The 22,464-nt window shown below is 36.1% G+C and overlaps 1 protein-coding gene across 1 annotated transcript in view; it reads right to left on the reverse strand.

The window, feature by feature from the left end:
- Nucleotides 1-8,948: 8,948 nt before the first annotated feature.
- LOC103149228 (homeobox protein Dlx4a-like) overlaps nt 8,949-22,464 on the reverse strand; it is a 17,528-nt gene continuing 4,012 nt past the window's right edge. The window contains exons 2-3 of the mRNA XM_007568282.2: nt 20,884-21,080; nt 8,949-9,637 (exon numbers count right to left, since the gene is read on the reverse strand). Of these exons, the coding sequence (XP_007568344.1) occupies nt 9,395-9,637; nt 20,884-21,080 (440 nt within the window). The 3' untranslated portion in view covers nt 8,949-9,394. The remainder of the gene's footprint in view (nt 9,638-20,883; nt 21,081-22,464) is intronic.

Below are 22,464 nucleotides of genomic sequence, written 5' to 3' on the forward strand. Positions count from 1 at the left end.
GCTTTTAAATGTATCAGGATGTCTGAGCTTTTTATTATGTTTCCTGTCTTTTTTCTGCATTTTGAACTCTGATTATGATTATCAAACAGCATGAAATGTGAATACTTGTGACTTTTCTCATATCATCTGACTCTGTAGAAGCGACTGTGTGCTGAGGAAGCAGTCAGATGTTCGCTGGCATGCTGAGGAGTCATCTATTCATTTGGAGCAGGGACTCACGGACCCCATGTGGGACAGTGGGTCCAGAGGACCAGGGATGTTTCACTCTGCAGTCACCAGCTGCATTTCTTTGAACATACAATTGCACAATTTGACATTTTGAAAATAAATTCACTCAATTATGAAAAACCTTTAATATGTTGATAAAAAGTTTTGGCACCAGAGTGAGCTGGGTTTTTTTCTTGTCCATATCGAAATCGGTTCATTTTGCAAAACAGCGATGGAGGCACTTTTTTCACATCACAGGAAGCTCTTGATCAACAACAGAACGAAGACCACAAGAAGTAGTTAGAGGGTCATGGCGCAGCATGTTTTATATGGGTTATCATGTGAACAAACTTTTTCACATGTGAATTTAACTGCTAATTTAATGGAAACACTTTCTTTTGCATCACACAGGTCACATGATCAACAACCAGATGTTCCCACCGATGGAAACCACTCAGCCAGATTAACTTTTCATCTAATCTGAGTTTGAGCTGGTTAGCATTTAAGAATTAGCAAAAAATACATTTCAATATATTAGCATTTGAAAGTAAGCTTTTTTCTTCTGCGGTCATTAACTTGTGACTGTCTCGTGATAAATGAAAGATTTTGTTCTCTACCTGGAAAAACGAGCCTAATAGTTAAACTTGTTTGATTAGTCTTAACGTCTAAACCCCAGCTACTGGAAACCAATCCCAGTTTTCAGCTTTCCCTGTCAGATTGTATCAGTTTTGTTTATGGGGCCTTAAAAAGCCTTAAGCAAGTAGAACTGTTGAACTTCTCCACTTCCTGTCATGTTATAGTCACAAACTTCAATGTACTTGATCAGGACTGTGTGAAGAACCACCACAGCTACAGCTGTCAAAGTCTTGTAGGATTTATCTCTACCAGCTTTGCGTATCTGAAAACTGACATTTTTCAAACTTTCTTCTTTGCAAAACAGCTCAAACTGAGTTTGACTGGATTGGAGTGTCAGTGAACAATGGTAATTCATTTAATTTTATTAGATGAGAGAATATAAAACATTTAAAGGGACGGGAGTACTTTAAGCACTAAATATAATATGGTTGAATATATCTGCATCAAAACTGTATGCATGTTTTTTTTTTGTTTTTTTTTTTTGCCAAAATCCCTTTTGGCACAAAATGACTTATGAAGGTGACGATCCGATTTATTTTCCTCTGTCTTTCTTTTTTGCTGCTTCTGCCTCTTTAAGTGGACATTACTTGGTTGCCATGTTTACTGAGCCTCTGTCAGGGTTTCATCAGTTCATTAGGACTCCAAGTTTTCTATAAAACTCTCTGGTGTGAACTCTCCCTGAAGCAACAGGAAGCAGCTCCTGGTGGTGGAATCAAAGAGCTTTAAAAATCCCGCTGTCTAGCCTCTCTTTCTTTATTCCTTTTTTAGAAAAGCGCTTTGATCCTTAAAAAACCCCCCAACAAATAAACAGAAGAAGAAAAAGCATAAGTATTGAGCCATTAACATAGTTCTTTATTTATTAGCATTGTGTTAGCCAGTTTATGTTGTAGTTCCTCATTGGAGAAGCAACAGTCAACTGTTGGTTTGAGAGGAAGAGGAAGACAATTCAGAGGAAGAACTTCATGAAGGTATTAAGAGATTTATCGTTGAAGATTAATTTCTTCATATTTATTATTGTTGCTCACGCTATAACAAACACCACAGAACGCTGCTGGAACGAACAATTAACAGTTACATTTCTGTTCCCTGTTAAATTTAAATTTAGTGGGATGTTCTGAACATATGTGAACATGTTGGTCTATAGCACATAAAAAAAATCTGTATTTTGGACAAAATCACACTTAAATTTTATATAAACTATATTTTGGTCATTTAAGAGGTGGTGGGTGGGTGCCCTGCGTCTCTGTGCATGTGGACCCCAATATGTGGGCCCCAGCTTGTGGCCCCGGAAGACACCAGGGCGGCTCCTAGTGGCTGTCTGCTGCTTTCGAGGCCTTCAGGAGCCACTGCAAAAACACAAAATAATACCAAGTATTTTTGTCTAGTTTCTAGCACAAATGTCATAGAAAACTTGAAATAAGACAAAACTAACTTGAAAGTAACTTTTTAGTAATGTATAGCAGCTTATTTAAAGTAAATAATTCCTTAATATTGATTAAAAAGTACTTGTTCTGTTGGCAGATTATGGAGCTAATACCTTTTCATCAATATTAAGGAATTATTTACTTAGCTCCTATAGCTTGCTGGAAACATACTTTTAAGGGTAACTTTATTTGAAGGTTTTTGCATAAGACTGACATGACGCGTAGTCTTTATGAATGTTTATGACTGTTGTCATCAAGTGTCATTTGGTAAATCATGACACTTTTAATCCAAAGTTGACTCTTTTAATTAACTTTTAATGCCAGTTTAATGCAACTTTTCATGATAATGTAGTTATTTACCAAATAATGCTAAGTTGACACTTTAAATGCATTTTTAATGCATATGTACTTTAAACGTGTCATTATTTACCGACTGACGCTTCATGACTTCAGTCATAAACATTGATAAAGACTCCTTGGACAAGTGTTATGTCAGTCTTATGCACAGCCCTTCAAATAAAGTGTTACCCTTTTCAGTTAGTTTTGTTTTAATTTATGCGTATTAAGATATTTGCACCAGCAACTAGACAAAAACTACTTGGTAAGACTGGGTGTTTGAGCAGTGCAGTCCTTTGACCTTTACCTTGTCTTCCCACTGTAGCTGCTGCACTCCCTCCTCACTCTCTCCTGTGTTGTCTCTCTCACTGGCTGCATTTCCATTACAAATTTGTGCAAAATTTTACAATTGGCAATTGCGGTGTCTCCCTTAAATAAGAAGCACAACAAAAATCACACTTGAATATGTTTGTTCTCACAATGAGTCGTTGTCTTCTGCGTGTCAACGTCTGGTTGTTGATCATGTGACTTGTGTGATGCGATGGTTTTGTGAGATAAACCAATTTCGATACGCCTGAAGAAGAAGAAGAAAAACACCCACCTCATCCTAGTGACAAAACAAGAGATTTTTTTTTCAAATTGCCGCGTTTCCTTTAAAGTAGTTTTATTTTCGAAAATATCAAATTGGTCAATGGAGCTAATGTCATTTTCGTCTAGATTGTTATTCGTCATGTAGTTTGTGCTGTCCTCGTCATTATGCAGCTGTCCGTTTAGGCCGCCATGATCAAAGCGTGTTAAAAAAGTAACTTATTGTCATTTGGGAACTTTCTCCCCATGATAAATGAAATCGTCTTTTTAAGATGGCATATTGCAATACTTTGGTGACTTTTGTATGGCAGCCGAATTAGTTCAATAATATTTAAGTGTAATTAAAAAAATAAATAATAATAATAATAAAAAAACAGTATATGTGTAGTAAAAACAAAACAGCCCCCATAACAGGGCCTTGAGGAACTCCACTAGTGAGCAGTGTTTTACACTTGGTAAAACGTGCTCTTTGAGGGCACGAAAATGTTTTTGCATTTATTTTTTCTGTCATGGGTTATCAGCACCGGAAAAAAATGACTTTCTGGTGTTTGTTGAACCGACTGGGATTTGAACACAATAATAATAAATTACAAATTTCTGATAAATTTCTAAAGATATTTGCATATTTAACTTTTGCTGGGCTCAAAGTATCATAGAATAAAATGATCAGTTATAACTTCAGAGCTCCGTGTGTGACAAGCGCTGGCTCCGTTTTTCTGATCGTGTCGGCCTTATGAAGACGTTGTTATTGTTTCCTGATTAGGAGCTGTCCAGAAACGGGTGATAGATGTCGCTCTGAGGAAGCAGATCAAACAGGAGGCAAACATTAAAAATCCATCAAGGAAGACAAAGGCATATTTATCACTTGTGCATGTGGAGCACAACTGTTAGAGGAATCTGAACAAACAGCCCACCATCGCTAACCTCGCCTTGGTGAGGAGCTTTGTTTTGTCAGATGGCAGACTTCCTCGTTCTTCTCAGCAAAAGGCCTCTAGTGCATTAGTGGGTTGTCTTGCTTGAACCAAACAAGAACCTCAATCCTCAAACCTCAGTTGAACCTCAATCCAAAAGAGAAACTCTTAATGTACTGAGATCTCCTCAGAATGGCCTGTTGGTGTTGATGTTAGGAAAGTAATTTTGGTCCTTCCAGATCCAACACCTGCGTCCCACCAACCAATTCATACACACAAGTTGGAATTACAAAATTTTGCTCAATGGAAACACGGCCATTTTGTAAAAACTCCAGTTTTTTGCTAAAAAGTTTTTGTGCTAGGATAAAGTGTGTTTTGCAAAACTGCAATATAAACATTTTTTGTTGTTGTTGTGATCAGCTACTGACTTAAAAGACAAAGACGACAGGAAGTAGTCAGAGGATGTTTTTTTGATGACTTATTGAGTGGACAAACTTATTCACGAGTGAGTTTAATTACATTTCCTATTTAACGGAAACACAGCTATTGCAAATTTGTGTTTTTTTGACGTTAGTGGAATATCAACAAAGTTGAGCGTTCATTTGTAACGGCAATAAAGCTACTAAGATGTCAAGACATTGGGGCTAATTTTCCTTCAGTATTGTCGTCTAACTTGGCCATCAGTTCTGACCAATCTACTTCTGCTTTCCTAGCTTAGGCATCCCCAAAACATCTGCAGTCCTCCTCCATACTCTTCATTATTGGCTTTGTCGCTTTCTTGCCAAATATAGCCTTGATAAACATGACCAAAAATATTATCTTATAAATCCAAGATAACATTGGTCATGTTTGTGTCTGTGCTGTTTGGTCTTTCCTCTGGTGACTGGACCATTCATCCTCCTTATTGTGTATCTAGAAACAGCTATGTCATCAATTTCAGAGAGTCCTGGATATTAGCTAACATTTCTGTGGGGGTTTTTTGTGTTCTGACTATTGAGGCAGAATGTTTTGTTGATCTACCTGACCATGGCTTATTTATAACATAATTCCTCATTTGCCACTTTGAGATTGGATGCTGTTGGTTATCAATCCCATTTCATGCTGTTTCATGAAGCTCAGATATCTTCCCCTCTGATAATTATTTTCCTGGAATAACTCATTACAAGAACATCAAGAACAGCATCAGCACAGCACTGGATGAAACACACATGGGTCCCTGAGGAACCACAAACTCACCAACTGTTTAACAATCACAGTTGAGGTTATCGTTCAGAGCCATACATATAAACTCTAGAAAAGTTTCAGACAATTTGAAAACTAAAGAGTCAGAAATTCTGTCAGGATAATGTAGATGTACAACCTCAGTACAACTGTAGAACACAGGAGTTTCAAAACCTTCAAAATAAAAGGGTGATTTTGTGACAAAGTGGTTCAGTTTGTGTTCACCACTTGTCCCTTATTCTTTCTCATTCACTTACTTTCTATATTTGGTTATAATGATTAATTTAAACATTGCAATTTTGCTTCACTTACTATCCCGGGTTTGTTTGTGTTAGCATTATGTTGCAGTGTTTATCTATGTAGGTTTAGGTTAAAGTTACTATTTCTGGACTATAGGTAGAATTTACTTCAAGGTATATTTATTAAGGTATTTGTTTTCCTTTGTACTCACCATCATTTCTGCTTGTAGATCTGCAGCAGGGCAGGAGTATGGGAGGGGCCGGCCCAGGCACGATGATGTCATTGATTACCTTGCTGGGTTCTACCAATTAGAGGGTTTTTCTTTTGTGTATTGCTTTGTTTGTTTTTCTTTAACCTTTTGAGTTATCTTGTATTATGCAATTTATTTTGAAGACAACTTCATTATGTAGGAGTTTGTAAATTAATTTGTAATTTTAGTGTTTCTCTGTTTAGATTATGTTTGTTTGACCTGTTCCTTTGTGGCTGTGTCCAATCAAGCACAGGTGTGGTGCCAGTTGGATATAAAATCAGTGAGCTTTTGGATGCTTGGGAGAGAAGTCAGAGAAAAGAGTGAATAAAAAGTAATTCAAAGAAACTGAAACCGGGTGGCTGGTACTGATTTTCTGTTCACCTTCTGACCCTTGTGCCTAAACTACTTTACAGATTTATCGCATTTCAGACAGTCAGTGTGTTGTATGATTTTTTTAAGCAATGCCTTAAAGAAAATTTTAAAAAATACATAAAATCTCCGTATAAAAAGTAAAAGTTTGCGATATATTTCAGCAATTTCACTGTGGAAATCTCTGATCTTCAATTAAGACAAGAAGTGATTAAAGTGAGTGAGTTAATATGTTTACATTGGGCCAAAGACAACTGGAGAAGATTTTCATCAAGATATTGAGCTGAAACTCAGGAATACATCTGGACCCAGAACGAAGCCCTGAGGATACAAACAAATCCACAGCTGCTGTGGAAGCTTCCTATCAGCACGTTACCTGGAATAACTCATTACAAGAACATCTAAGGTTTGTATAGATGTGGTCAGTGTCAAAGGTCGTTGGTTTTATTAATCATAATCCTCCATTCATTTTCTGTATAGTTTTTGGTTCCCCTGGGAAAGGAGTAAAAACTAAGGATGAAACAATTAGCCTGAGAAAAGATGACGATCAAAATAATTGTCAGCTAATTTAGAATCCACTGAAAAACGGACAGTTACCGAAAGAACAAGTTCAGAATTTAACCCAAAACTGTACAAAACAGAAAAAATTTACATTTAAGATAAAAACAAACTTTTATCTGAAAATATGAGCAAAGGAGTAACTTTTATTCATATGACGTTAAATTACTCACAGCACCGTTTGTCTGTTTAGCCACTGCTGCATTATTCTACATCCACTTAAATATGTACAAGAGTAAAAAATAAAAAATATCACAATGGTTACATGTTTTTTTTCCCTTTACAAAATATTACAAAAATTTGAATAACAAAAAAAAAAACAAAAGCAAAAAACGGATAAACTATTTGTCTCTGCAGTAATAGCTGACCAGCTGGGTTAGCAGTGGAAGGATTAGCCTTCAGTAATCCAGCCTGATGCAGGAGCTTCTCCTTCAGGACCCACGGAGGGAAGATATTCCCTCCACTAACAATTACAGATAATTAGGCCGTCAGAGAGAAAGCTTTATTTAACAAGCTGTATCCTAAATTACCTTTAATTGACGCGGTCATTTAAAAAAAAAAATCATTGGCGGTGTCTGACAAGTCTTTTTGCGTTTCCAGATGTTTGCCTGGGCGCAGAGACGTGACCTCCGTCTTCTGATTTATGACTTCAGACAAAATTGCCTCAGGCCACCGGAGAACCGACAGAGGTGACACCGAGGAGCAGAATGTTTCTCATGTCTGCATCAAATGCTTCTACATGTGAAAGAGGATTTGTGTCCACTGTTTGTAATAAGTTAAACATACAAACATAAACTGGAGTAAATGACAAATTTACTGTCATCTGATTGAATATGGTCGGATTTTTATTGAGGATAAAACTTTTCACCTTTAACTTTTGTGTAAATAAAATGTGCTTATTTGAGATTTTTATTTTATTTTATTTATTTATTTATTTATTTATTGCAAAATTTGAACCAGGTGAAGCTTGAGGAGTGTTGGGTGGAACATATTGACAGAGAAAACAGTTTTTATCTCGTATGCAAAATGTATAAATATTTTTGCAGTTCTGACTTAATTACTGCGCTGAATGTGTTGCTCTTTCAGCAAATGACCTTTTCTTTTTTTTGATCTGTACACCCCAATTTAAAATTAATCAATTACTCAAGGAACTGATTATTAATTTCAATAATCAGTTCAGCATGATTAATACGATTAATTGTTTTAGTGCACAATAATAAAAACCTCATTTTCATTCAGGATTTTAACTCGTATTCAGTATTCCAACATGGCTCAGCAATCAGGCATTTTTTTCAAATGTTTCATCTTCGTTATCTCATAATTTAATGCAGCTTTAGATGAGTTTACTGTAAACAGCAGCACAATAATTGAAAGGGTAATAAAACATTATTTTAAGATAACACCTTTTCATTTTGGACAGAAACTTAAGTCTGACTGAACTATGATCAAATGTCCTTTGACTGGTGGAAGTAGGCAGCAGAGCAAACAGTGTTTAGGTTATAATTCAAGGTTAGTTTAAACTACAGGAGCAATTTCCTCTCTGATAGCAAAGCACTGATTTTTTTTTTATTATTTCAAAGGCTGGAGAGCCACTTCCACTGAACACGTCATGACATTAGATACGTCTGACTGGAAACAGAGAATCACGCCCTGCAGTATCTGAAAAGAAACGGAGAAAACAGAGAAACATTTGATTGTTAAAGTTCCATATAATGAAAAGGAAAAAATAAGATTCTTTCCAAATAAAACATTAAATTGTCATTAAATAGTCTATTTTCCAGGTCAATACTTACCACCAAACAAGAAGTCCCATTACAGAGTCAGAATGTTGGATGTTAGTAGATTACAGTAATATTCGGTAAATTGAAATATGCTTTCTGATGAGACTTTTTGTCGGATCAAAAGTACCTTTTTGAAAACAATCTTTTGGTAAGTTTTAAATGTACTTTTTTTTTATTAAACCCAAATTGCTGTAATATAAAATGTTTTCTTTATTGGTTTTATTGTAATGTTTTCATTTTAAATATCATGTCTCCATTAACTGTAAGCAGTAAAAGGTCTGTATGTAACTAGTCTACATAATGTGCTACAGTTAATGATGAGGTTTCTGAAATAAATTGACTTTTCAGTGATGTTTTCATTTATTGAATGGGTCAGTATTCAATAAATGCCAGATTTTTAAGCAAACAAACAAAAAAATGCTCAAACTTCAGTTCCCCATGAACTCTTTATTTCATTCAGCTCTTCAAACTGTCCACATCCGCAAACAAGTAGGTTAACTGAATTATTACAGTTCTTAAAAAAAATATTAGAAAGCCCTAAAAAAAAAACAATTATTTTTTTATATACGTTTTTGTGGAAAATAAACACATTGCATGTCCATAAGTTTATTTCAGCAACAGCTATAAAGGAACACTTCGACAGTTCCTGCACTCCTTTAATCGTCCTGTGTTGGAAGGGCTGCAGTGTTCAGCAAGAAGTTGCTCAGTATGTCTTCTTAGGCGCAGCAGGATGTGCCACTCAATACTATTTTTACCTCCAAAGTGGCTCAGACTGTAAGCAATGTAACGCACATGTAGCCATGTACTTTCCAGTTCAGCTTGCTGGTATAATATCCACAACTGATCCAAGAGGTCTGGCATCTGTTCCATCAGTCACATCATCTGAGTCCTTGGCATGGTGTCCTGCTGATGTCCAGAGTACCAGTGTCCAAAATTGTTCATGTATCCTCCAGAGTGGACAGGCGGGCCTTTGGCAGCCATACTGATGTCCCACAGAGAGCATGGAGAGGAGGAGGCTGGTGGCGGTGGGGCGAGGTGATCTCCCTCGGCTCCACAAGGACCATTCTTCATGATCTTCTTGTACTTTGACCGTTTGTTTTGGAACCATATTTTCACCTGGGGGGAAAGAAAAGAGGGAAAAAGAAATGGGCTGAGAACAAAGGTTTAAAATGTAAGCTCTGAGAAGACTCATGTTTATTCTTTTCACAGTTTATTGGCTGTTACTCTACGAGGCATTTGGTATTACACTTTTTTTCTCATTCAGCATTCATTTTCCAGTCTGTTTTTATGTTCATATTTTATGAAACTCTGAAAATCTAAAAGGAGATAAAAGTGAAACAAAATAAAATGTCTTCAGTTCAACATGGAGCCTAAGTAGGAAAATCATTTTTTTTCCAAAAGTCCAATGTTCACGGAAATTACACACTGCACCGAAAAATCACCATGAGGTACCAAAAAATCAGGCTCATGAAAATTCATCATAATTACGGAAATCATAAAAAATACATATTTAAATCAAAAATATGTAAAGCATGTTAGTAAATATGCTTTACACATGTATTTCTCTCCCTCCTCAGCAGCGGCGGAGAAGAGAAGGAGAGAAGCAGAATGTTTCACTAAAATTATTTTACTACTACAGACAAAAAAATCGTAGCAAAGCATCATTTTACATGCAGTTACTCACTACTGAAGCAAAACTAAACTGCTTTTAACAAATGAAAAACATGAAAAATGCTAACTACAAAAGCAAAGAGATGAAAAATGACCCTAGGCCCAGCCTGTTACATCTATCCTGCTTCAAACAAGATTTGCGTTGAATAGCAGAGCTAAACTCTGTTAATCTAAAAAAAATATGTAACTTAATGGGAAGACTTTCAGAAGGACTTTGAGGATTCTTGGTTTTCAAAAGCTCCCTCTAATGAACCTCACTTGGGACAACAAAACTTGTCATGAATAAATGAGTCCGTTGCCTTTGTAAAGTTAGACCTTTTTTGTTGTTTTAGGGGTTGGCATCAAACAAATACAACATGTGGGAACAGCACTAAAATGTCTTTGTGTGCCTTAACTTTCCAGCACCAAATAAAGAGACTAATACTGAATTATTATTTTTTTCTAGGGGTTCGGGGGTGGCAGGCACCACAAAGCCTTTGAGATAAGGACACCCACACGGCTGGCGCTGGCCCTGCAACAGTCTTCATCTGTATAATATAAAACTCCCTCTTGCAGTTTTTGAAAACCCTTTTAAAAAAATTGCCTTTTTTTTTACTATTACTTGCTCATTTGTGCATTAGCCATCTTTAGCCAGATTAGCCAGACTGCTGTTTTCAAACACACACACGGAGACGATCACCCTCAATTGTAGAAAAATGTCCCTGTTATCTGATGAAACTAAAAGTCAAGTGTTTGGCATAATGAGCACCACAGTGACACGAGGCACAAAACATAAGCCATCGTGAGGACAGAAGATTAGGTATAAATATTGAAACAACATCTCAAGAAATCAGCTAGGAAGTTAAAGCCTGACCCTAAGTGTGTCAAAGTGGCTTAAGTGGCTTAAGGTTGAAACAGTCAGTATTTTAGGGTGGTCATTACAGAGCCCGGGCCTCAGTAACACAGGAAAAAGAAAGTGTCTGATCTACACACCTGACCCAGTAACACCAGTTCTGCGAGGAGGAAAGGAATAAAGGGAACTATTTTGTTAAGCTAGTGGAAGAATATCCAAAAATATAGAACCCGGGTTAAGATCTTACACCTGACTAACAGGTGTATTAGTAAGCTATAGTATTAAACATTTGCATAAATGCTGAAACATTTAGCACTTAGCTTTAATGTATGCTGGCACTGAGGTTTGTGAAATATGCTGGTTCTAACTAAAAGAAGGAAAAGCATGGCTAGAGATAGAATATCAGCCTTCAGATAATGAAGCTTATTATCACTCCATTCATTTCTCTGTTGTCAAAGATTATTCAGTCATGCTGTTGTTAACATAACTGGCACATTCTTGTTCCAGCATGCCTGCCAGTGAAGCATCAAATTGCAATAGCCTCTTACGGTAAATAAACAAATCGCCAATTATAGCACAGTTCAAACATTTGTCTGCAATTGATTCTGACATTCATAAGTGAAACTTTTTTCATGCAGAACATTTTCTGGCAAGAGAAAAAGAGGAAAAAGCACAAAGGAATAAAGTAGACAACAGTGTTGGCAGTGGGGTTGTTTGGTATTGTTACAGTGGGAGTTTATGGCTATTTATATTGATGTCTGAAGTGCTTTTATAGCAGATATTTAATCCTATAAAATAAAAATCCTATCCAACCTCTGACTTCTTAAATTGACTTAAATACGTGGAAAAAATGATCCACATTCGACATTTCAGCTAATTAGCCACAAAATCACAGACAGTAAAACTTTGACAGATCCCTGTTTTTCAAGAGTATCTGCTGACCACACTGTCCTTCTGAAGTTAAACTGCATGATGGTAAACACATTAAGTACAATAACCACTCCATAAAAATAGAGACTCAACTTGATTTAAGCACATGTTGTTGAAAAACAAACTGTTTTTTAAAATAATCTCCAAAATTATTCAGATCCCACATTTTGCGCATTGAAGAGAATCTAACACATCATGACCTGCTTTTAAAGCTCACTGTGTGTTTGCATAAGAATCAGAATATTGCAATTATAAAGAGATACTAATCAGTGTCAGCAGTTTATTAAATATCATAACTGCAGTGAGTGAACACCTAAAGCAAGAGAAGAAAGTTTATTGAGCTAACAGTTAATCAACAGCCTGTGAAGTGAAAAATAGCTCAAGTGAGAGGATTTCTGTAGTGATTATGGCTCTCATATTCCCAAAGCAGCAGACAACTGACAGCATTCAGGAGAGGTTATCTACTAAATACTACCAACACCACACTGCAAAAACATAACATCTTAGCAAGTATTTTTGTCTAGTTTCTGGTGCAGATACCTGATTGTACTTGAAATCAGATCAATAAATCAATCAAGTATATTTGTATAGCATATTTCAGCAACAAGGCAATTCAAAGTGCTTTACATAAAAACACACACAAAAACTACAAAGTTGTAGAGCATGCAGTCAAGAATTGTCAAGTGTCATCGTTAATCAAAATGTTTAATGTTTCATTGATTATGTTTCAAAAGCAGTTCTAAACAGTTGGGTTTTTAGTCGAGAAAGGGTTTTTAGGAAAAACTAACTTACAAGTCACTTTTCAGTAAGATAAAGGAGCTTATTTTAAGTAAATGATTTCATAATATTAATGAAAAAGTACTTGTTCCACTGTCAGATCAATATCAAAGAGTTATTTACTTCAAACAAGCTCCTTTATCTTGCTGAAAAGTTACTTGTAAGTTAGTTTTTTTGTACAATAAACTGGACCACAATACTGGGTAACATTTTGAGCAGTCCACAGCTTTAATGATACCTGGAATGCTCAGAGGCATTCCAGGTATCATTGAGTGTGTATGAGAACCATCAGTGAATCACACTAAATTCAAAATATTTCACAATCTTCATCACAAAAGGAATTCACTTGCAACCTTTAAATTTGCTTGCTTTTGTGTGTGTGTGTGTGTGTGTGTGCGTGTGTGTGTGTGTGTGTGTGTGTGCATGTGCGTGTGTGTGTGCGTGTGTGTGTGTGAGAGACAGAGAGAGAGAGAGAAAGAGGTCTGTCCCCATAAATACCTCAAAAGTCATAATGGTGTCATAAACCACAATTACATGAATGCGCGTGTGTGTGTGAGCTTGTGTGTGCATATGTATGATGAATACATTTTTGAGAAAAAAAAAGAAAAAAAAAACATCAGAAATGTGCTACGTGCCATTTCTCAGCAGCGTCTGGGAACAGTTGTGATTTCAGTGGAAAGTGGTCAGTGTTTGGCAGGCGGCCTAATGGCATGGAGGAGGGATGGCAATGGGGTGTATGATCACTATCTCCAAGCGTGTGTGTTTCTTTATACGTGTATGAAAGCATCCACTCGGGCTAAATGTATTTAAGTAGATGCATATGTTTGTATTGGTGTGTTACTGTGTGGGCTCCAGGGTACTGAGAAGAATTTGGCCGGTACATAACACACAGACAGTATTAACATTCGCAGACTGAGCTAATTACACTTGACCATGTGACCACAAGGAGAGGAAAGAGTTTATACAAAGGCTTGTTAAGATTGACTGATTCGTGGATATGCACATGTAAGGTTCAAGTGCACAGGTGGAGAAGCTGTGCTCTTTTAAATGGTAATGTGTTTGTTTTTCATGTCTAAGCATCTCTAAAACTCAATTTGTTTAAATAATGAGATTACTTGTGTGTCACAAACAACAACAAGGAGGTAAAGAGAGAAGACAGAGATAAAAATGCACACACCACCTAAGTATAAAGTAGCTATTCCTCACCCAAGACAGCAAAATGCTGTCGATCTGTTTATTGAAAATAAATGAGACGGTTAATAGGCCTGTCAGAATCACAAATTTTACTGAACGATAAATTGTCCACGTAATTATCGCAATAAACGACAATATTGCTCTTTTGAGGCCCTTTTCCAATTTGCCCTCTCGAAGACCAATAAACTTTAATTTTGTAGAGAACACTTAACACAGGGACAGGAGGATATTTTCAATATTCAAATTAAACTACAGCATTCAAAAATAATGAATGAAACAGAAATAAACACATAATAGAAACCATAAGCAAAATAGATCATGACGTGTCATAATCAATTTTCAGACTGCTTTTAATTGCTCTTTAAAAAAAATACAAATCATCAGAATGGAAAATACAAAAATTGCAAAATCCAAAACTGAAGCTCATTTTTATTTATTGTGAGATTAATTAAGATCATTCTTACTCATTGGCAGTTTATTGCTATAGTACTGGCCAAACAAAGGAATGCTCAAAGCTAGTTGTGCATATTTTATGACAAATAAGGACAGTTTGGTTGAATGCAACTTTCATGCATCTGTGCTGCTCCAACAATTGGTAAAATTAAACTTGATGGAGTTGAGCCTCCTCTGAAATCCCTTGGTGACCAACAAGTGGCAGCACAACCGGCCCTCATACTGAAACTCAGATCCTTTTCTGATCTGTAAGCATACCATAAATAGGAATTGCCAGGTGACCATAACATTGACCATAGCACTCTTTACGCTGGAAGTTGTTACTGAGAGAAGAAGACTAAAGATGCGTTTTGCTCTTTTCAGTGTCAGTGAAGTGAGAGAAAACACGAGGCGTAGTTAGTTATTTTAAAAGGAACTGTATTTCCTACAACATGTCGAGCCGTGTGAGGAAAACTAAACCAAGCCCAGTAAAGTCACTCGGTGTTGTCGTTTGAGATTGGTGTTTTATGGAACACACTGGGTTTGGGAAAGTACGCAGCCTGTGAGAAATTAACTTTACCAATTTCTGATGCTTAATGCTAAAAACATTTGAAAACATTATATTAATAATTAATTATTTTGTTTTAAAAGTACAGTCAAATCCTATTTCCTGCTCTCTAACACAATGGTGACATTGCTTATGTGACAGCAAATACTGGAATGAATAACTAATTACCGCTCATGCAGAGTAGCTAAAAATAATGTTTTTAACTGTTCTTGTATTTTCTTACAATGCAGTTTTTAAAACGTAATTATACTTAGACCAAGTAGAACATCCACAAAAACCACAGCACAGAAGATTTTGGTCACTTTATAGAAAGACAAGCAACAGAAACATTGGGTAAAAAGCATACTAATCTTTCAAAATAAAGTAAGCCCCTAAACACAAACGTGATTTTATCCAGATTGTGATTTGTGCTGATATAGTAAAAATCATCATGGATGCAAATGACAAACATGCAGTTCATTGAAATGGAATTGGCTTCACACCAATCAGCAAACTGCTCTGTGAGTTTCTCCCAGTGGGTCCAATCCCACCTCCAGCCTTACACAAAACACTCTGAGGCATTGTGAACCCATCAAGACTCAAGGAAAAAAGTTAACGTTTGAGACTCCTTAACCTTAACTGCTTATTCTAATCATTCAAACACCAACTGTACCTGAATATGCGTTAATACGCACCATTGAGAGTGTCTTAGCACTACAGCCTTCCTTATCTCTGCTTTTTATGGGAATAGTCTGTTACTGCAAAGAAAAATGAAGGGCACTACTGGATCGGTTCTTCTGGAAACACCAACCAATAGCATGTCAGCTAGCATTGGAGCTCTGTTATTCAGTTTCTAAGGCTTATTTTTCTTTTCAATATTTTAGAGAAGACAGAAAAAAGAAGACAAGAAAGGATAAAGAAATAAGAAAGAAAAAAAAAGGCAAATTTACTTTCCACAGAAAAATCTGCCAATGGGTGAATTAGCAAATACTGAACTGCGAAGCGACAAGAGTTAAAAATGAGACAGTGATGTCAGTTCCTGTTGTACACTGTAAATTTTACACTCTGCACAATTGTCACTTTTTAGTTGTTTTGAAAGACTTGATTTTTAACAAAAAAGCTTAATTTTTTTCATATTTAAGTGTCCGAGGCAAGATAAGAAATTTCAATTCATTTGGTTGGAAAACAAAACTCTATAACTGAAGTTGAACTGTTTGTCTTCTTCTGCCTTAAAGAAGAAGTATCACAAAAAAGAGGACTCAAGTTAACAATTCGGCAAGCTATCTTACACACATCTGCATAAGAGAAACATTAGCTTATCAAAGATGTAGCCCGATTAGCTAGTCGCTACAAACTGAGGTTAATCTTTCCCAGTTTTACCCTATGGGTGATCATAATTGATTTAGTTCTTTGTTGTGAGGCGCTGTTGTCGAAGTGATGGGAGCAGATTTGGTTTGTCTGCCCGATGCTGAGCAGTGTCAAGATTTTAGTGGGAAACTTTATTTTTCCTGTAAATGTGAACCACACAGGGTAATAAACTAGTACAAAGAATGCCTCACCTTTAATTATGTTTTATTCATATTTCAGAAATTCTGCTCGCCGATAACACTTCATAAACTGCATTCTTATATCATGATGTAAAAATGAGGCAAAAATAATTGCATGATTTCACGTTTAAAAAAAAAAAGAACCTTTCTAAAGAAACTGGGCCTGTATTCTTGATAATTCCCATAACTCCTTTTAATAGCGCGGCGGTTAAACTCCTATCAAACCTTTGCCAATGTCAGTTACAGTCCACTTTCTACGACTACTTCCTCAGTAAACGTGTAATTTACAGGCGAACTGCTGCCTCCCCAGAGCTTTATTACCACAACAGGCAGAGGCAAATCGATGGATCATCTAATTCCCCCAGTGTAAACATATCTGTAGCTGTTCATTCATAGGGGATTAGAACCATTCAACTGATGACACAGGGTGCAATGTGTAGCCAGTATATTAACACACACACACGTATCACATAGCAGCTGCAGTACTCCCACTCAGTCCGAGTTAATGTTACACCTGTTCTCAGCTCAGAACCAGATTTTTCACTTTTACTGACAAATCTGGTGTAACTGTAGATAGAGCTGTTCGCCTAAGCATGTCAAAAAAAAATTTAAAAAATCCCACATGTATAGTAACTGCTGATGTTTTGACTATATAATAACATATAGTAATATGTTACTTCATGTTAATAATACAGCTCTGTTACTGTTTGTTTCCACTGGAGTTAATATTCAAATGAAGTTGCTCTTCAAAGAACTGAGTCACACCCATAAACTGCCAACAGATGGATTTTTCAAACTGAGAGTTTAGTTTTTGACTGTTGCCATTTTGCCTGTTAAAGCCAGAGCAGGGGCCCGCAAGCTGTGGCTCCAGAGCCACAGGCGGCTCTATGAACTCTCCGCAAAGGCTCGTAATAATTTGACCCAAAAAAAGTGAAGAACCAGCACGTTTTTTTTTGTTGTTTTTTTTTAAAATACAGATATAACAAACGCAGATTTAGCAGGGGGTTTTTGTGCATGGAATAAATCTAGCATTAGATTTCCATAACAGACTGACACAAGTATGGGTTATTACTTTTTCCCATCATTACTTCAGGGACTGATTTGTTTTTAAATCCTTTTCCACAAACATTAACATTCCATAGAAGAAAATGTATCAGTCCTGTTTTTGTAAATGTTTTACTATGTTCTTAGTTTTAAACCCTCAAAGCAAATTAAAATGGCTGTTCTTTAAAAAAATGACCACAAATGTTCAACTATAGATATTCAATGAAACAGTTTTTATGTTATCTTTTCACAAAAGATTATGTGAGATTTGTGGCTCTAAACGACGTTTATTCAGCCGCACTGAAGGCAAGAAAGCGTCTCTTTGGTTTGTGGTTGCAGAGCCCTGAGCTACAGGAACTCTTAATTACAAAGAACTGCAGATATAAAGTCTCCTCAATGCTTTTGGAATTATCATTCATTTTTAAAGACTGAGAATATTCTGGAGATTAATGCTAAATTTGCAGCCTGTTGAATTTGTGTGTTAAATACATTTTGGAGGCTTTTGCATTGTAGAGTCTTCCTAGTTTGACAGGAAATGAAAGGGAATATTTAGGCTGTCATTTACTAACCTTAACCTAAAGTATTCAGTTTCAAGTACCTTATTAATATTATTTCTTATTTATTATTATTATATTATTATTATTTTATTTTATTTTTTTACCACATACAATTCAGCATTAAAAACAAGTTGCTTGGTCTGTGTCAAGACGAAGTTCACCATTAAGATGTTGTTTTATTTACGTTAAAAATCTTCTTTAGCTTCTAATTAAAGCTATGAGACAATACTGACAAAATCTCTGCCTGGCAGGTCTTTTTAAATCTTTCAACAATTAAATGGAATTGTGGCCAAATCCAGTCAAAGTAAAGAAAAACGACTTCTAAATAATCTACATTCACACTAACTTTAATCTCCACCTTTGACCGTTTGGAGCTGGTTTTGGAGGTATAAGCTGACCGTAAACGACCTCCACTGCATCAAGACAGAGAATCACTCAAACTGAATTTAAATAAACTCTAGGACATCTGTGTTTTAGAAATACTGATAAATATGAGGCTGATAAACAGCAAGTGCTATATTTTTTTTTTGCAACCGTGATCAGTAAGAAGTAATAGAAAAAAATATTTTCTCAAATAACATCTTAAAAATAAGCAGCAAAGACCCTTACAAACAAACACCAACTTCTTTTAATTATTTTAATAATTTTGTTGTTGTTTTTTTTGTTTTTTTAAAAAATATTACTATTATTTTTATTATTGGTTTCCAAATTCCAAACTACCAAAAGAGATACTACAAAACTGTTCCTGTGGTTTAAAGACCTTTTCGTGTGATGAAAGAGAAGGCTCTGGGGCTTTAAGGGGAGCTCAGAGTCACCCAGTGACTCAGCTGGATAACAGAAAGGTAGTAGCAATTTTGTTTTATTGCTTCCAAGAAGGACAAAGTAGCAAGTTCAAAGATATTCTCCCTCTTGAAAACACGGACAGTCATGCCACGGAAAGGTGACGCCGTTTTAAAGCTACAGAGGACAAGTAAACCATGATGAAGCAGCTGGATGCAGACAGACAGACTGACGTATTAACTCCCAGTGCTGCTCTAGACACTACTGCACAATTTAGCAGGTGTTTATTCTATATTTTAGCTCATAAAAAATAGATGTTTTAACAAATGTTATAATGATATATTCTTTTTAAATAGAGGTTTTTCAGTCTGCTCTACATTTTTTAGTAATGACTGCGTCAGGCAGTCAGAGTCTGATGCTGGGCCACGTCTACAGCAGGTAATCCAGCATAAATGCCAGCACAAAGGTTTATATGGCAAATGTCCAGTTGCTTAAATTATGGTTGTTAATTTATACCTGGGTGTGGGGAACATGTGAATGTTTTATTATTATTTTTTTTAGTGTAGAGAAAAGGGAAAGAAAGGAACTGAGGATGAGATTCGAACCCAGAACAGCCGCGTTGACGTCGTTAACCTTCACATACGGGGCCCCCGCTCTAACCACTGCACCACAGGACAGCCTGAATTGTCCTAGCATACTAAATTATCTCATTTTAAAAAAGTAATAAAATAAAGTAACCTGGAGTAAACATGGTTCAGTGGCTCACTGAATTTTGACAGAAAAAATACGCAAGTGTGAGTTAAAAAAAAAAGCATAAACAAAAGAAAACATGACGAAAATAATCTGGTTCAAAGCTCATCTTAAAATTTGACTTGGCTTTATCTCAAAGTAGACATTTGGAATATAAGCAAATAAAAATAAGCAAATAAATTGTTTTCTTCACTGTAAACATGTATATGTGCAGTGTTTTCACATAAGCAGGAGTTTTAATTAGTGCAAGTATGTGTGGAACCCTGAGTTCATCAGTGACAGCCCGGGGGAAGAAACTGCCTCCATAGCTGCTAGCTTTTGCTAGCTCTGTATTGCCGGCCTGAACTTGAAAACAGCTTGTGTCCAGCATGTGTGGGGTCTGCAGAGATGATAACTGCCTCTTTTTCTGACTCTACACCTGTTCAAGTCCTGCCTGATGATCCTGTCTGCAGCTCTGCTGCAGTTATGAGCCAAACTACACAGTGACCACAAAATCAACTGAACTCAAACCAATGACTGATAAACCTGCTTGGAGATAAGCTCAAGGTTTGTTTATGCTGTAACATGAATGCCTCATGACATGTTACATTAATGTAGGTAAAAGAACCGGTATCTGTTTCCAGCTGGAGGAACCTGTGGAGGAATGTGCCGCCGCCTGTTTAGGCGTTTGATTCGCTTCGATGTGAACAAAAGAAACAATTAAAAGCGTGATTGATATAAACTCATACAGGAAATCTTGTTTCTTTTTTCTTTTTTTTTTTTTTGAGTGAGCATGTTAAAATGCTTCAATGACTGGGAAAAAAACACACATTCTCACCAAGTATTTTTGTCTAGTTGTTAGTGCAGATATATTAATAATAATAATAATAAAAAAGATCCTTAATATTGGTGAGAAAGTTCTAGTTCCATCAGCAGATTATGTCTTGTCTTGTCTTGTCATCAGTAAATTTATCTGCTGATGGAACTAGAACTTTTTCATCAATATAAAGGAATTGTTTTTTTAAAAACAGCCTGCTATATGTTGCTGAAAAGATACATGTAAGTTAGCTTTGTCTTATTTCAAGTGTAATAAGACATTTCCACTAGAAATGAAACTAAACACACTTGGTAAGAGTGTGTGTTTTTGCAGTGTGTGAGCAGCTTCACAACATAAATGATGTAAAATCATTTAGCTGATCTAAAAATCCTAAAAATCGTGTTTGGGAATGCTTTCGTGTTCATTTTCTGTGCTTTCAGAAGGCAAACAAACAAAGAAACAACAAATATAATAGCTTCTATATTTTGCATGCATTTCCAGGTACCTGGGTCTGTGTGAGGCCCAGTTTGGCTGCGAGGTCAGCCCTCTCGGGCAGGGCGAGGTACTGCGTCTGCTGGAAGCGCTGGTTGAGTGCCTGGAGCTGCAGGCTGGAGTAGATGGTCCGGGGCTTCCGGATCTTCTTCCCCTTCCCGTTCAGCCTCACCTCGCCGTTCTCTATCACCGCTGTGGGCTTCTCATGTTCTGCGAGGCGAAAGGGAAGAGAGCAATTTGCTTAATATGCCTTGCTTCAAAGGAGAGCTGGAACTAGCTTTAGCTTTACGACGCAAATGCAAAACTAAAAAAGAAACATTGACTAAAGCATAACGGCAGAATACGGAAATATTTCACAATTTGGAAAATACATTTTATTATTATTTTTTTTAATTAAAAATCACCAAACTAAAATGAATGAAGCTTTTTAAATGGTCTAGCATTCTTTGAGATACACTGAACCATTATTTATTGATTGATTTATTTTACTTACAGTTTGAATCACATGCTGACATAAAACAATATTTTGAATGAAAAGGAGTAGTTGGAAGAAAAAAAACCTCTTCTCTCAAAAGTCAATTCACTGCCATAAGCAGTGAATTGACCATATGGACATCAACCGTCCATATAGATACGGTTAGTAATATATTATTATTATTATTATTATTATTATTATTAATTGTGTTTCTTAAACACAAAACAGGCAATGTGTGAAAATATAAGCACAATAATATAAAAGAAATGACTTGATGCAATCTGATGTGTTTCCTTAGAAACTTTTTAATCGACTTTGAGTAATTAATTCAGCACACTGTACCGTTTTTGTAAAGTGCCTGAAGACGACATCTGTTGTAAGTTTGCACTAAATCATTAAACCATATAGCTACAATAAAAAAAAAAACATACATTATCTTTGTAATGATCCAGCACACTACTGAATCAGTATGCTTGATTATACCTTGATAGAATATTATATTTTAACCATTAAATATCTATGCTTTCACACATTTAGGAAACATTAAGGATTACCAGTTTAAAATACTGTAACTATATAAATCCATGCCTGCAAGTTTACACAAATGTACTTATATTTAAATTCAAAGTCTTAAGTTGCTGATGAAAACATCTCAGGCTGGATGACATTGTGTGTCCTTCTGATCCTGCAGATCTTTCCCTAAAACCCGACACACACAGTGTGTGTCCACTGTACGCCGCCACTGAACACGTCTCAGTTCTGAAACCGGTTCTGGCTCGGGCCGTTTGCCTCAGAACCGTTTCCATGCATGCCAGCATTAGAACCATCATTTTCGCTGGTTTTTACTCATTTTTAAATAACATTTCTGCTGTTATTTCACATCTGTTTTTCTGCTCTGCGCTGATATCCTGTTTAGTAAACAGCCTGTTGTGTTTTTTATTGGTCGATACACATGTGCATTTTGCACATGTAAAATGTCATCCTACTCGGTTTCACATCTCTGTGATCGTGAGTAAGACATTTCTATGTCTGATAACTGTATTCTTTATGTTATAATCTTGTACATTACATTACTATTATTGTGTTAATTGTTTATATATATATATATATATATATATA

Source organism: Poecilia formosa, unplaced genomic scaffold, assembly GCF_000485575.1.
Source record: "Poecilia formosa unplaced genomic scaffold, Poecilia_formosa-5.1.2 Scaffold220, whole genome shotgun sequence".
Classification (NCBI taxonomy): domain Eukaryota; kingdom Metazoa; phylum Chordata; class Actinopteri; order Cyprinodontiformes; family Poeciliidae; genus Poecilia; species Poecilia formosa.